The sequence below is a fragment of the Ursus maritimus genome, unplaced genomic scaffold, assembly GCF_017311325.1.
Source record: "Ursus maritimus isolate PB19 unplaced genomic scaffold, ASM1731132v1 scaffold_17, whole genome shotgun sequence".
In the NCBI taxonomy this organism is placed as follows: Eukaryota; Metazoa; Chordata; class Mammalia; order Carnivora; family Ursidae; genus Ursus; species Ursus maritimus.
This window is the reverse complement of record NW_024424119.1, coordinates 23272941-23289166: the sequence shown is the minus strand read 5'-3', so window position 1 is coordinate 23289166 and position 16226 is coordinate 23272941. Positions and strand designations below refer to the sequence as shown.

The following is a 16226-nucleotide window of genomic DNA, read 5'->3' as shown; positions in this document are numbered from 1 at the left end:
GGGCTGAATAAACTGATGAAGATGATTATAATTTTTATCACTGGTTTGTTTTCCAGATTTAAGAAGACTTCTCCTCTTTTTTCTTAAGTGATCCGTGACTGGCTGCAAGTTGGCAAAGTATACTCATGGCAAAGGAATTGAAGCATTAATCTTTTCTCCCTACCTGATCCTGCCAGAATTCAGAAACTCTTGAGTGTTCTTATTTTCACAGCAATATACCTATTTGCCTAAGTTCAGTAAGAATCTTGTGACAGGGACACAACTGGAAATATTGGTTATTTTACCAAGGCTTTGACTGGAATGTCATATTTGAGAGTGATGAGCACAGATTAAGATATAACCAGATAGCTTTAAGGAAGTAAGTTGACTTTAAAGGGCCAATGTTTATTAAGCCCCCTTTTGGGAACCCATCTGGCACCTTGGTTTAAGGGTTTCCTATCTTACCAGGTGAGTCCTGGCAGACTCAGTCCCCTCAGGATATTTTTGGGACCTCAAACACAGAAGAATTTGTCCAAATGTATAGAAATTCATGTGAAGTCTGATAGTAAGCTCTGGTGTGACTTCCAAGCCTTGAGAGGCTTTTTTAAAAGAATTTTTTAAAATTCTGAGATTCCTTATTAAAGTTCCAGCAAAGCAATTTTTGAAAAAGATTTTATTTGTTTATTTTTGTGATAGAGAGTGTGCATAAATGGGGGGGGAGAACAGAGGGAGAAGCAGACTCCCCGCTGAGCAGGGAGCCCAATGTGGGGCTCGATCCCAGGACCCTGGGATCATGACTCGCTCCAAAGGCAGACACTTAACCGACTGAACCACCCAGGCAACCCTAGACTGTGAAACTTCTTGAAGAATTTTTAAAGGTGGGGAATGAAGGGTAGCAGAATGTGCTATGCCAAAATACGATTACAGGACTTCAGGACACGTTACCCCAAAATATGGTGCTTTGGTGTAATGATTGTTTTGAGCTGTTGACACTTGAAAAACAGCAAATGCAGGGAGAGTGTTTTCTGAATTTCCCTTGTCTGTCTAAAGACAGATGCCTCCAAAAGGAACCCAACTGTCATAAATCCCCACCCCAGGAATTTCATAAACAAGGGAAGATTGACTCTTGTCATAAGAGAGAAGACTAGAAGTTAACAGCACACTCAGGACAACTTTGTCACAAAACATCATATCTCTCATACCTGTTCTTCTAAAGACCCATTCATCTTTGGTAAAAATCATGTCCTCTCCCCTACCAGGTCTGCATCCTCCCTCCCTTGTCCCAGTTAAGATGTCATTTAGTCCCAAATCCTAAGCCACCTCAGGAGCTTACTCATTTCCCCCTGGGTATCTCCCATGTATATATGAGGTATACATGTTAATAAAGTTCTGTTTGTTTTTCTTTTGTTAATCTGTTTTTTCTCTCTTTTTTTAAAGTAGGCTCTACACCAGACATGGGGCTCAAACTCATGACCCTGAGATCAAGAGTTGCATGCTCTACAGACTAAACCAGCCAGGCAAACCTAACCTGTCTATTATTGCAGGGGTCTCAGCCAAGAATGCAGAAAAGTAGAGGGGGAATTGTTTCTCCTCCCTGGAACATTTGCAAATTTTAATTCAATCTCTCCCACTTACCTCATTCATTCCTATCTATCAATTAATCAGTTAGTTCTCTATCCTGGGTGCCAGGAATTTAAAAATTGAGTGAGACACCAAAGGTGGGAGCAGGGGTAAATAGATACATTTAAAAACACATTAAAAAAAAAAAAGAAAGGAAGGACAGAGGAAGGAAGGAAGAAATTACCATAAAGTATGATAAATGCTATTAAGAGAGACAGGTTTAGGGGCGCCTGGATGGCTTAGTCGTTAAGCGTCTGCCTTTGGCTCAGGGTGTGATCCTGGGGTCCTAGGATCGAGCCCTGCATCGGGCTCCCTGCTCCGCTGGGAGCCTGTTTCTCCCTCTCCCACTCCGCCTGCTTGTGTTCCCTCTCTCGCTGGCTGGTTGTCTCTCTGTCAAATGAATAAATAAAATCTTAAAAAAAAAAAAAAAGAGAGAGAGAGAGACAGGTTTAGGGGACTATGAGAGCTCGGCAGAGTGGTACATCACTCAGATGACCAAGGAGACGGGGTAAGAAGATGGTACCTACACTACCTCTTTAAGAATGAATAATTGTTGGGGCATCTGGGTGGCACAGTCAGTTAAGTGTCTGACTTTGGCTCAGGTCATGATCTCGGGTCCGATCTTGGGGTCTGATCTTGGGGTCCTGGGATCAAGCCCTGAGACGTGCTCTGCTCAGCGGGGAGTCTGCTTCTTCCTCCCCCTCTGCCCCTCCCCTTGCTCATATGCACACTCTGTCAAATAAATAAAATCTTAAAAAAAAAAAAAGACTCTCTTCTCTCCCCTGCCCCTCCCCACCTCTAAAATAAATACATCTTTAAAATAAAAAAAAAAAAGAATAATTGTTAATTAGTCAGATGAGAAGAAAAGAGGAAAGAGAAGGATGGATGAAACCGGATGAAAGAGATTGCTTAATAAAGCCAATTAGATCTTCAAAACAAAACAAAGAATGACACCCGGGTAGCTTGGGTGATGGGTAGCTTGGGTGATGGGCAAATACGGTGCCAGTTGCTAAAACAGATAAGACCAGAAAAGGGACAGATAAAAAAAAAAAGGAATTGATTAGGTCTTAGATATGCTGAGTCTCAGATGCTAGATATATAGGGAAAGATGACCAACAGGACTTCCAAAGAGTGTTCTAGGAACCTGATTTCCAGGAGATATTAATATTCCAGGGAGAAGGGGAGGGGGTAGACGGTGGAAGGCTGTATTAGCTCAGATTCCCTGGGAAACAGAGCCGGAGGCAAGCATTATATGGTGATGCCTTTTATGAAGGTGCAGACCCTAAGCCTCAAGAATGATGTAAAAGAAGTGAGGCAGGGAGGGACAGGAAACAATGTAAGATGCAGGGAGGAGCAGCTGGTGGGCCACAGAACTACACTGTTGGCTACAGTTCAAGAAAAGCAAAAGGTTAGAGCTCCAGGACTCAGGCAGCGGTAACAGAAACTGAGAAAACAGATTGTATTCAATACAGGTGTCAAATAATTTTAAGAAGTATTGGGTATTACATGCCCCCTCTTGGAAATTTGCAATGCATTTTAGCACATTAACAGTTCTGGAAATAACTCAGCAAAGACATAAATTTCATTTTATTTAACACAGTATTTCTCAAACTTATTTGACCACAGCAGCTTTCTTTCCTGCCCCGCTCATCTGTAGAACTCAGTTCTGGTCAGCTGTGGCTACTGCAAGTCTGGAGCAAAGGAGACAGTACGGATTGGAGGTAGGGATTTGAGAGGCATACAGGTAGTGTTTGAAGGCCAGAGGATGGAGGAGATCATCCAGGGAAAGTCTGTAGAATGATCCTAAGCCAGAGTCATGGGTTATGCCAATATTAAGGGACAAACACAGGAAGAAGACCCCTTAAGAGAGAAGGAGGAAACAGAAACAGAATTTGGGTAACCAGAGACCATCACTAGGTAAAGCAGAAAGGAATTTATGAACAGGTACAGGCGAGCAGAGGACACCCTAGGACTGAGCAACTCAAAAACCTATCCTAACCATCAGACACTACCCAGGACCTTGTTAGAAATGCAAAATCTTGAGCTCTGACTCCATATCTACCCTTTACCTGTATCCTCGGGTCATTCACATGAACATTAAAGCTTGAGAAGTTCTGGCTTAGAGCCTTGCTGCAAGGAGTGGAGGAGTAGACTAAAATGGAGCTTCCAGAGATACCTGTAAACGTTCAGAATCACCATGCCTCTGCCATCATGATTAAGAAAGAAGCCACAAAAACACTAGTGCTACTGGAAGCTGCTGAACTAGGAAGCTGGTGATCATGAAATCAGTCTGCCTCCCTCCACACCAGCAAAATTGATGCCTCACCTGCTGCTACTCTCCTCTTCGTTCTAGGATTAAGTCCCATGTAATTTCATTTAAATGGCAGTTCCTAAATCACATGTGGAATGCCAGCTGCAAGGAAGTCTAGGAAGTGTAGCTTCCCAGCTGTAATGTTCTAGAAGGAAGTGGAAAGGGTGAACCAGTCAACAGGATCCATCCTTGGAAGTGTCCTGGAAGGTATGACAGGTGCTGATAGCTATCCTCCAATATCTATTCTACCCTTCATCCATGGTTATAGGATCTTCAGCTTGGCACATGACTGCCCAGAATAAGGACATCTCCCAGCCTCTCTGCAGACAGATATTACCATGTGACTAAGTTTGGGCCAATAATGTAATAGAAATGTCACAAACTAGCTCCCAGGAATCTTTGAGAGACAGGAGGAGCATATCCTTCACGCTTTCTTTGTCCCTCACCCTACCATGCTGCTTGGAGCATAGATGACATCATCTTGGACTGTGAAGTTGCGGGCTATATCCTGGGGTTGGCAGAGCCAAGCTAGAAAGAGTCTGAGTCCCTGAGAACTTCCTAGGTGAGAGCCACCATCCCTGCTCTGGCAACTTACCTGTGTATATATGAAAGACTAATCAACCATTGTTATTTTGGATCATTCCTGGAAGAACCTAATCCTAGCCAGCACAGATGTGAAAGGCATTGGTTCTTAACATTGGCAATTCACTGATTCCTTTGAGAATGCAATGAACGTCCTGGACCATCCCCCTAAAAAGATGCACATCTGTACAACTCTTTGTATAATGATTCCAAGGACTGCATGTTGTTTTTTCCTGAAGACAGTCTAAGGACTCATGGAGCCCTGGTTAAGAACCCCCAGAGTTGAGATTTCCAAGAAGAAAGGATTATAATCAAAAGTCAAATGGCTCAGAGTAAAAGTAAGAACCAAGAAGTGGTCCCTGGTCCTATCTGCTGATGTCATTGGTAGAAGCGGTTTCAGTGGGGTAGGGTAGAGTGGGGCAGAAACTAGACTACAGAGTTCTGGGAGAATGATAATCAAGAAAGTGGAGGCAGCAAGTATTGGTGTGTGTGTGTGTGTGTGTGTGTGTGTGTGTGTGTGTGTTTAAGATTTTATTTATTTGAGAGAGAGAGACAGCCAGCGAGAGAGGGAACACAAGCAGAGGGAGTGGGAGAGGAAGAAGCAGGCTCCTAGCAGAGGAGCCTGTTGTGGGGCTCGATCCCAGAATGCCGGGATCACGCCCTGAGCCGAAGGCAGACGCTTAACGACTGAGCCACCCAGGCGCCCCAGCAAGTATTGTTAACCATTTGGAGTAGCCTGGCCCCGAAGATGGTGGTGGCTGGGAGATGGTGGAGGCCATGGGCTCCAGAGAGGGTTTTCCTGGTTTTCCTCTGCTTTGGGACCAGACCAGCCAGAGTGAGGGTGATTTGGGATATCCAATACCATTCCATGTTGCGGCCCATCTGGTAGCCTATTTTTTTTTTCACTGCCTTGGAAATGTTGGTACTGTCTCAGAAAGGAGGGGAAAGTGGGATCCTGGGAATAGAAGACGTTCCTGAGGGATTGAAGCTAGAAGATGATTTGTGCTCAGCCAGAGTAGATGCTATTAAGTCCTTCCTCTTCAGACACTCCACACTAGGATGCCTCTGGGCATTCTTCAATGAGAAGGCTGTCCCCTCTGGCCCCTCTCTTCCCACCTCTGGTGTTGCTGCTGTAGCTGGATCCCAGACCTGAAACCAGTGCGTCCAATAGCCTTGGCATACCCGTGGAGCTAATGTTAAAACGAACACAGCTTGTCCTCTGGAGAGGAAAGGCAACTACATCATGTGTCCTGGTTTCTCTTCTTCCCGGGAAGTTCTTTCATGTTTTTCTGCAACCAGACTGGCATTCCTGATGTNCCTCCATGATTTTCTCCCCCAGTACCTCCCCCAGTGCCTCCTCTGGGATCCCAGGCTTTTCCCATTCCTGCAGCCTGAGCTGTTCGTCCGCATCATTCCCTGAGTACACAGGTCACTTAGTCCTCTCTCTCCTTTACAACATCCTTTCAAATGATAGAGACACCTTCCCAATCAAAGATTTACTGTGCAAGCACCTTCCCCAGCTTCCCATGGTGGTGAAATTAGACAAAGTCTAATCACATGCGGGAAACTGGAGACAGAAATGGCTCAGATTTACACTAGAGCCCCAGGCAACAACACCAGCAGAGGGGGCCTATCAAAGAGGCTCTGCTCCAAGGGGCCTACCTTTTGTGGAGACACAAAGTGCTCACTTATCTCCTATCTTGGGAGGAAATGAGGGTCCTCACTGGGGCCTTGCACTTGCCAGTTAGCCAATTGCTGAGCCAAACTGTTGTGTTTTAGTAGTCCCTCAAAGGCCTCTGGCATCCGGGGAGAAAGCAAGGGTCCTGGGTCAGAGCCAGAACAGCATTTGCTCTCACCTCTGTAGCTCCCACTTCCCAAGACATGTTCCTGCTGCTCTGGACCGTGGCGACTTTCAGGGAGGAGACTAGGCTTACAAAGTGGAAATTGTCCAACAAAACTTGTAAACATCCCACCTGTACCCCTCCCGCTTCCCACCCCCTGGGGCCCCAGTGTTTGAAAACAAAGCTTAGCAGCCACTGAAAGCCTTGACCATCAATAAGAGCTGAGCCGAACAGGTGGGGCTGGTTCCTTAGGGCCTCCTCCTCCTCCTCCCCTGACCAGTATTTCCTGGGTGAGAAGGAAGAACTCAGCAAAAGGAATTTGCTTCCCCAGAATTTTAGTAAGATGCTTAGAAAGAAATATGGGCTCTGGCCTCTGAAAAGCCTGAGTCCCAATCCAATCCCTGCCACTTACGTGTTGTGTGACTTTCCCTTAACTTTTCTGAGCTTCCACTGATTTTCTCAACTGTAAAATAAGGATTAAAATTCCCCTTATATAAAGTTGTAGGAATTAAATGAAATAATGCATGCACAGTTCCTGGCTTTTTTTAATTGTTACTAACCTGCTTGAAGATGGAGCCTCTACATAACTTGTTTCCCATTTTCAGAAATCCTCTTCTCTCTGGTCTCAGCTTACCTTTCTCCTCTTCCCTCATTTCTCTCCCCAGTACCTGCAAAGATCTCCTAGGTCCCTATTATTCAAAGGTCCAGGGCGAGAAGCCTCACCTAAGAGCTTGTTAGACATAGACTCTCAGGCCTACCCCAGATCCTCTGAGTCTGAATCTGCATTTGGAGAAGATACCTAAGTTTTTCTCTGTGCATATTACAGTTTGAAAAGCACTTGCACTGGGTCATCACTTGCTGCCTTTTTTTTTTTTTTTAAGATTTTATTTATTCATTTGGGAGAGAGAGAGAGGGAGCACCAACTGGGGGAGGGGCATAGGGAGAGGGACAAGCAGGTTCCTTGCTCAAGCATGGGAAATTATTTTGATTAAACACAGAACCTTTGTTTTCTAGACAGATTATTTAAAAGGTAAAGAAAAACCTTTCACAATCTCTTATCAAGTGCAGGCCAATAAAACAGGACCACTATCTTACACCATGTACAAAAATGAAATAAAAATGGATTAAAGACTTGAATGTAAGACCTGAAACCATAAAACTCCTAGAAGAAAACATAGGCAGTAAGTTCCCTGACACGGGTCTTGGTGATTTTTTTTTTTTTTTTTTTTTAAGATTTGACCCTAAAAGCAAAGGCAACAAAAGCATGAATAAACAAATGGGATTAAACTCAAAAGCCCCTGCACAGCAAAGGAAACCATCAACACAATTAAAAGGCAACCTACTGAATGAGAGAAAATATTTGCATATTATATGTCTGATAAGGGGTAAATACCCAAAATATACAAAGAACTCATATAACTCAGCACCAAAAATACCCAAACAATCTGATAAAAAATAGGCACAGAATCTAAATAACATTTTTCCAAAGAAGAAATACAGATGGCCAACAGGTACAGGAAAAGGTGCTCAACACCACTAATCAGGGAAGTTTAAATCAAAACCACAACGAGGGACGCTTGGGTTGGCTCAGTGGGTTGAGCATCTGCCTTCATCTCAGGTTATGATCCCAGGGTCCTGGGATTGAACCCCACAGTGGGCTCCTTGCTCAGTGGGGAGTCTGCTTCTCCCTCTCCCTCTGCCTGCTGCTCCCCATGCTTGTGCTCTTTCTCTCTCTCTCTGTGTCAAGTAAATAAATAATAATAAAATCTTAAAAAAAGAAAAACAAAGTACAATGAGATATTACCTCATACCTGTTAGAATAGCTATTACCAAAAAGTGAAGAAACAAGTGTCGGGGAGGATGTGAGAAAAGGGAGCCCTCGTGCACTGCTGGTGGGAATGTACATTTTTGCAGCCACTATGGAAGAGTATGGAGGTTCCTCAAAAAATTAAAAATAGAACTACAGTATGATTTAGCAATTCCACTTCTGGGTATTTATCCAAAGGAAACAGAAACACGAATGCAAAAAGATATATGCACCTCCACGTTCACTGCAATATTATTTACAGTAGCCAAGACATGAAAGCAACCTAAGTGTCCGCTGTTGGATAAACGGATAAAGAAAACGTGGTGTATATGTATGTGTGTGTGTGTATATATATATATACATACATATATATATACATACATATACATATATATGTATATATATATATTATTTTTCCAATAGAATATTATTTGGCCATAGAATCTTATTAGAGTTCTTGCTATTTACAACAACATGGACGGACTTTGAGGGCATTAAACAAGTCAGACAGAGCAAGACAAATGCCATATCATTTCACTTACATGTGCAATCTAAAAAATGAAAAACAACCCCACCCAAGCTCATACATATAGAGAACAGAGTTTAGTGTTGTCGGGGGTGGGGGTGAAAGGTGAGTGAAATAAATCTTAAAAATTCTTATTACAAGGGGAAAAAAATGTAACTGTGTACTTATGGATGTTAACCAGACTCATTGTGGTGATTATTTCTCAATATAGACATATTAATATATGATATATTAATATATATTATACTATATGTATTATATATAATATATATTATAATAATTATATTATAATTATATATATTATATTAGACATATAATCACTATGTTGCACATCTGAAACTAACTTCGTGTTATATGTCAATTATATCTCAATTTTTTAGGAAGAGTACACCAATAAACCAAGAGAACTTTTTCCTTTTAACAGATGAAAGAAAATTAAATTTTAGTTATGTTTAGGCACACTCTTGATACTAAAGATTATTTCTAAAACCCTTTTAACAAATTCATTCCATTTCAGCCAGTTTGACCACATGAGATGAGCTTCTCTCTGTCTCATTCTCTTACTCTCTCTCTCCAACTTTCTATATCTATCTAGTTTTTGTCCTTTATTCTTCTCTTTTTCTTTCTTTTTTTTTTATCCTTCTCTTTTTCATTCTGGAACAACCAGTTATTCTATTTTATTTATATGTTGGCTTTGTTTATCAAAGACTACTCAAGGGGTGCCTGGGGTGGCTCAGTCGGTTAAGTGTCTGCCTTCAATTCAGGTCATGATCCCGGGGTCCTGGGATCAAGTCCTGCATTGGGCTCCTTGTTCAGCAGGGAGCCTACTTCTCCCTCTGCCTACCGCTCCCCCTGCTTGTGCTCTCTCTCTCTCTGACAAATAAATAAAATATTAAAAAAAAAACAACTACTCAAGTCACATGAAATTGAAAAACATTTGGGTTAGTTTTTATATTGCTCTGAGAGAATGTTTAATTTACATAAGCACTTCCTTTTCTTTAAGCCAATTAAATAGAGCTCTTTCACAATTAATTTTGACAATATCACCCAGAGGTAGAAAAATACCACATATATTAACATATGTATATAGACATATACAAACATACAGACAAACATAGAAATCTTATAGGTTTTATTAAAATTTTAGCCATATGTTGGGTACATTAATACAAAACTTGCTAGTTTATAAAAGAACAGTTGGATCCAAATTGTGTTCCTGGCAGATGAGTATGTTAAGGTTGCCTACTCAGATGGCTAAAATTTTTTACTTATATTTGTGGAGAGGACTTTTAAGATTTTCACTTACCCAGTTTCCAAAAGCTCCTTTTTCCTTTTCAGCCTCTGTTGGTCTCTGGGTCCCTCAACAGCCCCCGATGGAGACTAGGGGTCTAAAGTTCAAGTGACCCTAGGGAGCTGAAAGCTCAAGTGGGAAGGGAGAAGTGGGCAGGGTGGACAGAGGAGATTGGAGTTTGCAGGGGAACCTGTCAAAAAATTCAAGGAAACTGAATGGAAGATTGAAAGTGGCAAAAGGAAGAAGGAACAGAAGAAATGGGAAGGAAGAGGTCTTAAAGGAGCCAATTTGGGGAAATCTTAAGTTTTCCAAAGAAACCAATGGAGTTCCAAATTTATCCTCAGCAAAATCATGCCAACATGAAGGAAGTAGATAAGAGTTGGTGGAGCATGTAGACAGTAGGCGTTTGAGAAGAGGGTTTCGGTTGACTGAGAATTCCCCACAGGAGGAACAGGATCAAGGAAAAACAGCTTCTATCAGGCTCTGAGTATCGGCTTCTAATTAGGCCAATTTTCCGACCATACAGGTCTTTAAGAAGTCCTTTCAGGGGCGCCTGGGTGGCTCAGTTGGTTAAGTGGCTGCCTTCAGCTCAGGTCGTGATCTTGGGGTCCTGGGATTGAGCCCGGCATCGGGTTCCCTGCTCAGTGGGGAGCCTGCTTCTCCCTTTCCCTCTGTCCCTCCCCCTGCTTGTGCTCTGTCTCTCTTTCTCTTCGTCAGATAAATAAATAAAATCTTTTTAAAAATCCTTTCAATATCTTACTGTCGGCTAGAACAAATAGTTAACTATTTCTGGCAGTATTAAACTTCTTTCTTAAATTATTTTTTTCCTGGGGTGCCTGGGTAGCTCAGTCGTTTGAGCGTTGGACTCTTGATTTTAGCTAGAGTCGTGATCTCAGGGTCATGGGATCCTGCTTGGTGTTCTTGGGCTCCCTGCTCAGGAGGGAGTCTACTTGGGATTCTCTTTCTTCCTCTCCCTCTGCCCCTCCCCGTTTCTCCCTAAAATAAATGAATAAATCTTTAAAAAAGATTTTTTTTCCTTTTTCTTTTAAACCAAAGGTATACTTTTCAAGCGGTTCAAAACCAAAACTACTAACATAATAAATAATTTAAAAAATAAAACAACAACCACCAAAACTAATAAGCCTTTTGTGACTTCACATGGATACAGGTGTGATCCCTAAAGAGGGTGCAAAAGATGCAACCCGGCTAAGATCCAGAACTACTCACTTGCTCCCATGAGAACCAACAACCTGCATGCCCAGCCAAGTTCTCAGGACATGAAACGAGACAAACAGGAAAGCAATAGTTGTCCCTGGGAGGGAAAGGATAAATAACCCAAGGGTATCCCAAAAACCAAATTCATAAGAGTCACAGTTCAAAGAATTCATTCTTACAAATGTTTTTCTCCTACGAATCTGAATTTGAAGATGAAAGGACAACATGATATTTTACCCTCCTCTCTCAATTGGGCACTACAGACAGAGATCCAGGAGAGCTGATTTTAATAAGAACTCTCACCCTTCTGACAGTTTTCCCAGGATTCCATCTGGGTAGGGTTTCAGCGATCCCATCCTCATAATTTTCTCTCTGTCCTTCTGAGTTGGCTGAGACTCCTGTAATAAAGCACAGATTAATAAGAGGAAAGCAAACTGAAGTTTATTAATATATATACCTCATATATACAGGGGAGATACCCCTGGAAAAATTAATGATTCCCCAAGATGGCTTAGAATTCAGGATTAAGGGTGCCTGGGTGCCTCAGTCGGTTAAGTATCTGCCTTCCACTCAGGTCATGCTCCAGGGGTCCTGGGATCAAGTCCCATGTCAGGCTCCCTGCTCAGTGGGGAGACTGCTTCTCTGCCCCTCTCTTGGCTCCTGTGCATTCTCTCTCTCTCTCTTGCTCACTCTCTCAAATAAATAAATAAAATCTAAAAAAAAAAAAAGAATTTAGGATTAAATACCATTTTAATAGGGAAATGGGAAGGGAAGATGCAGGGTTCAGAGGATAAAAGATTTTGGGGAAAGTTGAATTGGCCCCTAGAAGGACGGGAGATGTAATAGTGTACGACAAAGTTTGTCTAGCGGTGTGGATTCCCAGGCTGCTCCCCTGTGATGAGAGTCAATCTTCCCTGGTTGATGAAACTCCCTGGGAGGGGATTTATGACAACTGAGTTCCTTTTGGAGGATTTAGGCAGATAAGGGGAATTCAGAAAAAGCTGCTCCCTAAATTTGCTGTTTTTCAAGTGCCTAGAGCTTAAAATAATCAACATACCAAAGGAACATAAGTTGGGGTGGCATGTCCTGAACTCCTGCAGTCATATTTTGGGGTGGCATATTCTGCTACCCTTCAGCCTCTACCTTAAGTAAAGAGGAAGTATTCTGAGATTGTGAGAAATACATGTTTGCTCTGCCCTAGGCTAAAGTGGCTGGAAATGACATTTTATAATCAGCTCCAAAGGACCACTCGAAGATACTAGATAACGCCTTTAAGCAGGACTCCTGCCACACACTCCAGCATGGCCACAGATGGGCTTCTGGCTCTTAAGGAGGCATTCTCTCTGAAGATCAGCATTTGTAGAAACCTAAGAGGAACGGCCTCCAGAAATTTTGGACCCTCGGCACCTCACCCTAGTCCTGGCCCTGCTAAGGCTTAAGCTGGGAGTTCCACTGACTCATGCTGAGAAGCAGAAATTCATACCTGATATAGAATAAAGTTGCCTTCAGGGAAGCGTATTAGTTTCTCCCAGGGTTGCCATAACAGTGCGTCACAAACTGGGTGGCTTAAAAAAACAAGAATTTAGTCTCTCACCGTTCTGGAGGCTAGAAGTTTGAGATCAAGACGTCAGCAGGGTTGTTTCCTTCTGAGGACTCAGAGAGAATCTGTTCCATGCCCTCTGCTAGTTTCCCATGAGAGCTAGCAATCCTGCCATTCCTTGGCTTATAGATGCATCACTAATCTCTGTCTGTCTTCACAGGCCATTCTCCCTGTGTCTTTGTGTCTTCACAAGTCTGTCTTCTTTATAAGGAGTGAGTCTTACCCCATTATGACCTCATGTTAACTAATTACATCTGCAACGACCTTATTTCCTAAAAAGGTCACATTCTGAGATTTTTGGGGTTAGGACTTCAACTTATCTGGGGGGATGGGGAGACACAATTCAACCCACAACAGGATAGAGAAAAATTTTATTTTCCATCAATTTTCAGAGCTGCTTTGCTGTAATTACCCTCATTTTTGTTTAAAGCAGGGTCACAAGTTGGTGACCCAGGGCCAAATTTGGCTTCCACACGCATTTGTTAGGTCATGGTCTGCACCATTCCCTAATGACATACCCTGGTCACTTCACAAGTAGCCCTTAAAGGCATTTGCATCAATGGCTCTTAGTGTAGAACTTGCTTTCTCAGAGTCTTGGTAAAAATCTTGGCTTCAGAACTACCCTGAGAAGCAGAACAAGTGTGTTCCCATTTCACTGACCAGGAAACAGAGGCTCAGGAAGTACAGGTGACCAGCCTGGATCACACAGTTGGAAAGAATGGATCCAAGTCTCCATCCCTCCTGACCTGGGCTTGCATACCGATCAGGCCCACATCTCTGTGACCGGTGCTGCAAAGCTCTCCTTCCTCCCATTTCCCCAGCAAGATTTTCACAGGAGCAGAGGGAAAGGCACCAGAGGCAGAACAACCTCAAGTAAGAGTTGAGCCCCTTCTAACCAGCCTCCTTGTCTGCAGGAGTCCCTTCATAGAAGACAGCAATTCTTAGACTTCCTTTTTGGTTGTTCTTTTAAGAACTGGATACGTGTTTCAGATCCTCTTCCTGGAAAAATGCACTCGCAAATGCAAGAGAATGGAACAGAATTGCCTGGCATTTCCTTTATACCCGGTGTTCTGACATTTCATCATAATTAATCTAGGTATAGGTCTTTTTTTGGGGGGGCAGTTATTCTTCTTGGTACTCAGTGGGCCATTTCAGTGTGAAAGCTTATGACTTTCTTCACCCCTAGGAAATAGGCCATGACTTCTTTATTTTTTCCCCTCCATTCCCTCTGCTCTTTTATTCTGGGATGCCTATTAAACAGGACGACAGGACTTCTGGATCCATTTTCTATGCTTCCTAACTTCTTTTTTCCCTATGCCAACATGAGGTATTTTTATTAAGTGACTAATAAAAATAATAAAATGAAGTCCTTTAAGTCCCTTTAAGACTTGGGCCTGCTGTATACACAGTGACCTCTTTCTTCTTCATTCTTAGCACCTACTCAAACAACTACGATCAATAATAACTAGCATTTATTGGCTGCTTATTATGTACAAGGCAATGGGCAAAGTACTCGACACATTGCCCCATTTAATTCCCGCAATAACCCTCTGAAGTTGGCACAATTATTGCCCTCATTTTACAAATGAGGGAAGTGAGAGCCATAGAACAGAGGTTGGCCAACTCTAGTCAATGGGCCAAACCTGCCATTGCCTCTAATTTATCTTTTATGCCTCCTACCTCTGTTTCTTTGAATTGCATTTTAGGGGAATTTCTCCACTTGACCTTTTAACTCTGTTGTTGACTCTTCATTGAAATCTATTTTGTGATTCAGCCCATTGAATTTTTATTTGGAAAAACAAATTCTTAAAGTTCCAAAATCACCAGTCGATTCTTTTTAATACATGAAATATCCTTTCCCGTTTCTTGTAAAGACATTATTTATGCTTAATCTGAAGTCTTGTTCTTCGGTAGTTATTAACTCTGTTTCTTGGATGTTAGTTTTTCTGATGATAGTTTTTGATGGCCCTGTTTCATTGTTTTGACTTTTCTCAAATGTTTAGTAATTCTAGACATTTGTTCATTTTGAAATTGTGCATTCTTGTTCTTGTCTGTCCTGTTTACTGAGCCTGCATGTAGTAACTTCGTGGAGGAGTGGAATGTGCTGGTTGGTTGGAGATGGTGGGGGTGTATAAAAGGAAGAAGGGGACCTGTCTTGTCTTTTGAGTAGAGCAATTTCCTTCCCCTGGGCGTTAGTTGTTGTCTGGGGCAAGGCTTTGCCTATGGCCCAAGAGCCCATACTTACTGGTTTGGTCTGGGGAGAATCCTTCTTGCAGCTGTTTGATTAGTACAAATGTGAGGAGGAGGAAGGGATTAACTGCATCAGATACTCCAAATGCATTTTCCCAATTAACCACTCCATGGAATGGCCCAGGGCCTCTTTTCCTTATGCCCATTAACTCTGAAATTGCAGTTCTTTGTTAACATTTCTACTTTCATGCCAGTCTTTTTGTGCATGAAAAAAAAATATATATATATGCATGCCATTCTTTTATTATCTGCCTTTGGTGTTAAACTTAGAATGGTCTTCAGTACTCCCCCTCCCTTCCAAAATTATAAATATTCATCTATTTTCTTCTTTTACTATTTTTGTGATTTCATGTTTTACATTCAAATCTTTCAGCCATCTGGAATTTATTCTAATGTCAGCCATGACTTGGAACTCTAAACTTAAATTTTTTCCTAATGGTGAGCCAGTTGTACCCACCATGCTTTCCATGTGTGGGCTTTTAAAAGGCAGCTCAGCCCCCAGAGCTCCATAAAAGCCTAGGAGTTAAGAATAGAAAAGCTAGCACTATAACTCAGTCAGATCCTAATCTCTGTCCCGTTACTGCTAACCATGGGACTCTGGCAGAGCTTGGTTCTCCCTAGGGGAAAGCTCTGACCAATGCTGTAAGGCCGGGAGGGCTGGGGCAGTGAGAGGATGTGTAGAGAGCCCTCTAGAGTTTAAAGTTGCTGTGTTCCTGCCACTGGGCATGGCCTCATGGGAAACAGCTGCTCAGCCTTGCAAGAAACTCCAAGGGCTCCAAGCTCTACTCTTTCCTTGTATATTCTTTCTTTAACCTCCATGTCCTCCTACAGATCACTCAAAGTCCAGCTCATGCTACTTCTCTGTGAAGTCTGCCCTGATAGGCCCGCTGACGCTTGCTGCCCCTCCTAGTTCCCACTGCATTTTACACAGATCTCTAGCGTAATTTTTGTTCATTGTTGACATATCTGTCGTGGATGAATGAATTTGTTCACAAATAAACTAAGTTACTAAGCATGAAGGATGCTATCTGTCAGGTGCAGGGAGAGAAGGAAAACCTCCAAAGGATATATATGGACTTGCTGCTGACCGTGTTTAGACGTGTTTATCTGCAATGTTTGTTGAGGCCCAGGTGTTCATGGCACAGTGGTTGGCATCCCAGGACAGCTGTGACTTTGATGAGGTGCCTGAAGCTACCGAGTCCCC

The 16226-nt window shown here is 42.5% G+C and overlaps 1 protein-coding gene across 25 annotated transcripts in view; it reads right to left on the bottom strand.

Moving 5' to 3' along the window:
- SPINK4 (serine peptidase inhibitor Kazal type 4) overlaps nt 1–16226 on the bottom strand; it is a 67128-nt gene that overhangs the window by 32476 nt on the left and 18426 nt on the right. For 14 of the 25 annotated variants that reach the window (XM_040631514.1, XM_040631517.1, XM_040631516.1 and 11 more), the window contains one exon: nt 11476–11570. The exons of 1 other annotated variant lie outside the window; for it this stretch is intronic. In XM_040631514.1, the coding sequence (XP_040487448.1) occupies nt 11476–11570 (95 nt within the window). Of the gene's footprint in view, nt 1–9972; nt 10551–11475; nt 11571–12655; nt 12738–16226 lie in introns of those variants that run through there. 10 more of the 25 variants (XR_005835206.1, XR_005835207.1, XM_008695211.2 and 7 more) reach the window with 2 other exon arrangements.